Source organism: Nicotiana tabacum, chromosome 22 (assembly GCF_000715075.1).
Source record: "Nicotiana tabacum cultivar K326 chromosome 22, ASM71507v2, whole genome shotgun sequence".
In the NCBI taxonomy this organism is placed as follows: Eukaryota; Viridiplantae; Streptophyta; class Magnoliopsida; order Solanales; family Solanaceae; genus Nicotiana; species Nicotiana tabacum.
In genome coordinates, this window is record NC_134101.1 from 154658568 (window position 1) to 154664567 (window position 6000).

General features: G+C 32.1%; 1 protein-coding gene across 1 annotated transcript; it reads left to right on the forward strand.

Annotated features, from left to right (window-relative positions):
- Positions 1–4904: 4904 nt before the first annotated feature.
- LOC142176119 (uncharacterized) lies at positions 4905–5446 on the forward strand. Its single transcript, XM_075243189.1, has 2 exons — positions 4905–5087; positions 5171–5446. The coding sequence occupies exons 1-2, from the start codon at positions 4905–4907 to the stop codon at positions 5444–5446; spliced, it is 459 nt and encodes a 152-aa protein (XP_075099290.1).
- Positions 5447–6000: the final 554 nt, after the last annotated feature.

Sequence of the window (6000 nt, forward strand, 5' to 3'; positions counted from 1 at the left end):
ACATAATAAATTGGCATTGCTTTCTTATAGAAAACTGAATACGTTTGATAATTAATAGCTCCTTTTTCATCAAGTCTATCAAGTATGTAAGAGTTAATTCTTCTTATAAAACTTCTTTTTTTTTTCTTGCTAGGTTATATATATCCTTTACTATAATTGATGATTGCTAATTTGATGACGTCAACAACATGCATTTGCTTTATGAAATTTGAGGATTTGTTACGCAATTAAAGTGAAATGTTACATGATATATGATTAATAGTTAAGCAATACTTGAAGTAAAGCATGCGTCCTAATTTCTTATCCAAATTTCACCACGAAACTTGTTCATCCTAGGAATCTTTATAGACCATAATTTACGGAATAAAAGGTACTCTTTGAAAAATGAAAAAAAAAAAACTGAATTGTTTTTTATGTACATACTTGATTGTGAAGAAACAAAAATATTAATGTAATTATGCAGTCCCCAATATATATGCGTCGTAGTAAAATTTGGTCACACGCAATTAGCGATGTCTAAGAAAGACAAAGCTTTCATAAATTAGGTAGTTACATTATGATTCGTAATCACTATAACAGTTGTCACTAGCACTTCTTCTAATTATAGAGCGCATGAAATTAGACCAAACATTACCTAACTATACATGACAAACATCAATTAAAAAACAAGTTTTCTTAAGATAGAAACTGTAGCTGGACTTCAAATTTCTTTTCCTTCAAAAATCGTTAACAAGGAAAAGGAGAAACCAAACAAGATATTAGTGGCCAACGAGCCACTAAGAACTTGTATCACTACATTCCCATTATGACCTTTTAACCAAAATTTACTGATTAACTTCTAAGTAATGAATGATACATTTGCGTCTTACTCATGCGAATATAAATTAGCCGCATAAGTGAATTTCGAATAGCGAATATCTAAAGCAAGAAAATAGATATAGTATGTATTTCCATAAAAACTTTAAGGGGTCGTTTGGTTTGAATACATGGTATGCTGAAATTAGTTATGCTGAGATTAATTATCCTGGTATTATTTCTTATTGACTGTAATTTGGTATATTGTATTACTCCTGAGTTTGTCAATTTTACTGTCTTATCTTAGGATAATTTATCCTGTGATTATTATTCCACCCTCTGATAGGTATAAGTTATCCTAATATTATTTTTAATCTTAGGACAACTTATCCCAAGATTAGTAACCAAACAAGAATAAAACAATGTTAAATATTTATTTTAGAATTATTTTTACTTAATCATCGTACCAAACAACTCTTAAAAGATAGGATCAGGAAGGAGACAAAGTTCGAGAGGGGAAGAGGGGGGGGGGGGGCGTTTGGTGTTGGTTGTGAGTATTAAGGATAATGGTATTCAAGAATATTTTTTGGTTTGTATTATTCCTCTCCAATTTACAAAGGTCAATACAGATACATGGCTTTAGCTTAAACCTAGAAAAACATGAAACCGAGAAGGAAACAGAATAGAAATGGGCGATGTGCACAAATAGCCATTAAGAGCATCTGTCTTTATTTTAAAGCCAGTGTTTTAAATGTCTTTAGTCTTTAGCCATTGATTTAATAAACTTATACCTGACTGGACGAAAGTACCCTTATGCTATAACTTATACATACGCTTCTATTAACGATCAGCAGCAGCAGCGCACGTAACTAACTTCACTGTGATCGTCGAATTTCAAAGTATAGAATTGCAGAAGCTTCTCTTCCGATTTCAAACTATGGAATTCAACTTTCTCGTCCAAAAATCGATATAAATTTACAGTAAGTTATACTTTTGTGTGTTTCTATTAATTTTTATTTCGACATAGTTATACTTTTTCCGATTTTTATTGATTTTTATACAGTAAGTAGAAATTTAATTTTTTTTTTTTGAATTTTGGATTGATAAGGTTAAGGACATCGTGTTCTGTGATAATTCTATAAAAATTGAGCACATAATATTAAGGACATAGTGTCATGATTTTGCAAATTGAATTGAAAAAGTTAAGGACACAATGTCCTTAACTTTTTTGTTGTTCTTCTGTATATTAAGTACATACTGTCATAGTTTTGCAAATTGTTTTGAAAAAGTTAAGGACACTTGGTCCTGAAATTTGAGTTTCAAGTTGAAAAGTACAGGACACTTGGTCGTGAACTTTGACTTACATGTTCAATAGTTAAGGACATTGGTCCTCAACTTAGAGTTATAAGTAAAAAAGGTTAAGGACTGACAGTCCTTAACTTCAAGTTTCAAGTTCAAAAGTTAATAACACTTGGTCCTGAACTTAGACTTACATGTTCAATAGTTAAGGACATGTAGCCTTAACTTCAAGTTTCAAGTTCAATAGTTAAGGACACTTCGTCCTGAACTTTGACTTGCATGTTGAATAGTTAAGGACACTTGGTCCTTAACTTAGAGTTCCAAGTTAAGAAGTTAAGGAGGGGGAGTCCTTAACTTCAAGTTTCAAATTCAAAAGTTAAGGCCACTTGGTTCTTAACTTTGAATTTCAAGTTCAAAAGTTAAGAACACTTGTTCCTTTACTTACAGTTCCAAGTTCATAACTTACGGACACTTGGTCCTGAACTTTAAGTTACAAGTTCATAAGTTAAGGACACTTGGTCCTGAAATTTGAATTCAAAGTTTAAAAGTTAAGGACATTTGGTCCTTAACTTGATCTTGAACTTACAATACTTGTTCTTAATTATATAAGGATTGCTCTATAAAATATGTCCTGAGTTTCCCACTCTCTTGACTTGCAGGATGGAAACAATATGCATTATAGTTGCTTTTAATGGTAGATGGACTGAAGACAATAAATATCTTGATCATCAAACAAAGCTTGTTCTAGTACCTGAGGCAATTCGGTTTGAAGATTTCATTAAACAGATCTTTGAAATTATTGAATTGGATAGAGACAAGTTTGAAGCAGTGATATGCTTTGATATCAACCTTGTAACAAGCAAGGGAATGCTTATATCCAAAGATTTATATCTTCACATATGTATAGAGTTACTAAAAACTCATTCACTCTTCAAGAGTTGTCGTTTCATTGTTGATATTTCGGAAAGAGTTTTTGGATCAACAAGCACCTTTGAACATGTCAACAGAGAAACTTTATATGACAGTCAAAACAAATGCCAACAGATAATGGAAATAGATATGGTTGAAGCTCAACCAATAACTGAGGAGGTGCTTCAAACACATGTCAATAGAGAAACTCAACATGACAATCAAAACAAATGCCAACAGATAATGGAAATAGATATGGTTGAAGCTCAACCAATAACTGAAGAGGTGCTTCAAATATTTGATTCTATTCAAGTAGAAGGACAAAGTATTATAGAGATTGACAACGAACAAGCTTTGGGTATTCAAGTCTTGGAGAGTGCACCGGTAATCGAATAAGTTGCTGAAAAAACCTCTACTCAACTAACTAGACGAAGGTCAAATTTGAAACAAAAAGAATCCCCAACTACGATATTAAGAGAAAATGCTTCGTTGGATGAAATAAAAGTGGGATCAGTATTTGACAAAAAGAAGAGTATAATTAACTGTTTTTCGAATATAGCAATTAAAAAACATTTTGAATTTAAGGTTGTTAGATCAAGCTCAACAAGATATTTATTGAAATGCAATGATAATAGGTGTGGGTGGTGTGTATGTGCTTTCAGAATTAAAGATTCAACACTATTCAAGATAGTAAAGATTAAGAAAAATCATGACTGCTCTGTTAACACTATGAAAGTTGATCAAAGGCATTCAACTTTAAAGTTGATTAGTGGTTACATTATCGACAATCTTTGAGACCCAAGGTTTGAAGTTACACCAGCTTTTGTCATGGAAGAAATGCAAAAATTGCATGGACTAGACATTGGATATCACAAGGTGTGGCGTGCTATTCAACTTGCTTCCGCTTTAATAAGAGGAACTCCTGAAGAAAATTATGAATTATTGTCTTCATACTTGTATATAATGAGAAGTAAAAACCCGGGAGCATATACTAACATAAAAATAGACGACAACAACAGGTAAACAATCAAAAAAAAAGTTTATTAGTCCGTTTTATAAAATTTAGGACATGTTGTCTTTAACCAGTTAACTTTTAAGCTCGTAACCAGAAGTTCAGGACTGGTTGTCCTTAACTTTGAACTTCGAACTCAAAGTTAAGGACTGCATGTCCTTAACTTTATAACTTGTAACTCTAAGTTAAAGACTACATGTCCTTAACTTTTGACCTTGTTAGTCTAACTACAGGACTACCTGTCCTTAAGTTTTGGCCTTGTAACCTGAAGTTCAGGACTACCTGTCCTTAACTTCTGTTAACCTTGTTTTATACTGTATTTTTAGGTTTCTTTATATTTTTTATGCATATGGATCATCAATATCTGGTTGGAATCATTGTAAACCAGTGATTGATGTTGATGCAACTTTTTTGGAGTCAAAATTTCGTTGTGTTTTAATGATTTCAGTTTCAAAGGATGCAAATAACCAAATTTTCCCACTAGCCTTTGGAATAGCAGAATCTGAAAAATAAGAATTCCTATGAGTGGTATTTTAGTCAGCTTCGCAATGCAATTGGGAGCTGTGAGAATTTAATTTTTTTATCAGACAGGCATCAAGCTATTGCATACGGCATTGCAAAGGTATATCCTGAAAGCCATCATGAGATTTGTATCTATCATTTGGAGCAGAACCTAAAGCGAAGAAAAGTGAAAAGTTAGGTCATAAAACTTTTCTAAAGTGCTGCAAGAGTATACAGGCGCAAAGAATTTGATCTATACATATCAGATATAGCAAAAGTTGATAAGAAGATTTTTGACTACTTGATGGAAAAACCACCGGAAAGGTGGGCACGTTCTTATAGTCCACGATGAAGATATGAAATGCTCACAACAAACATAGTTGAGTCAATGAATTCTGTCCTATTAGAAGCAAGGGAGCTGCCTATATTAAGAATGATGGATTTCATTCAAGTGAAGCTACAACGTTGGTTTTATGAAAGAAGAAATGAAGCAGAAGGAACTTTTTATGATATTTCTTGTTGGGTAGAGGAGGAATTGAATAAAAAGATAGATTTAGCATTTAGTTTAAATGTAAGTATTATGTTCTATGTTTAGGTAATAATTTTAATATAAATTAACATAGTGTATTAACTTATAATTTTTCAATATTGAAGGTATTCCCTGTTGATTCATGGCGTTCTAGAGTTGAAGAAGAAGGAATAACTTTCTTGGTGGACTTAAACAAAAGAATATGTGATTGTTTTCAGTTTCAATTTGATAAATTACCATGCATACATGCAATTGCAGCTATCGAGAAGAGAAACATCAAGAAGTTTAACTTTTGCTTGCACTGGTACTTAAAGGAATCTTGGTTGAAAATATATGAAAGACAAAAACATCCTATAGGACATACTGATTCTTGGATTGTACCAGAGAGTGGTAAGTCATAAATTGTTAAACCTCTAGATTTCAAAGTGCCACCAGGTAGAAGGAAGAAGAAAAGGCATATTCCAGTACCGAGTCATCAAAAATAACATTCAAATGTGGTCGTTGCAGAAGAATTGGTTATAATAGAACAACTTGTGTATATTCTCCGGGAGTTCATCCATTTTCAAGAAATCATAGAGAATAGTAGATATATCCACTTATGTTTGTCGACTCTTTTAAGTTTTTGCTATAAATTGAATTCATTTAGATTATTCTTATTTGAGGAGATGTCTTAATTTAATAAATTTCTTTCTGCTTATGTTCTTTTTATTTCTTTTGAGTTCAAAGTTCAAAAGTTAAGGACAGACAGTCCTTAAGTTTGACTTACAGGTTAAAAAGTTAAGGACATGCAGTCCTTAAGTTTGACTTATAGGTTCAAAAGTTAAGGACATGCAGTCCTTAACTTTGAGTTCAAAGTTCAAAAGTTAAGGAATGTCTGTCCTAAACTTTTGAACTTGAAACTCAAAGCTATAAATTGGATTCATTTAGATTATTCTTATTTGAGCAGATGTCTGAA

Excerpts from the sequence above, each read along its gene's own strand:
- LOC142176119 (XM_075243189.1), top strand. The coding sequence starts at position 4,905 with ATGAATTCTGTCCTATTAGAAGCAAGGGAGCTGCCTATATTAAGAATG. Across the intron at positions 5,088-5,170 it reads ATTTAGCATTTAGTTTAAAT|GTATTCCCTGTTGATTCATG; the intron begins GTAAGTATTATG and ends TCAATATTGAAG.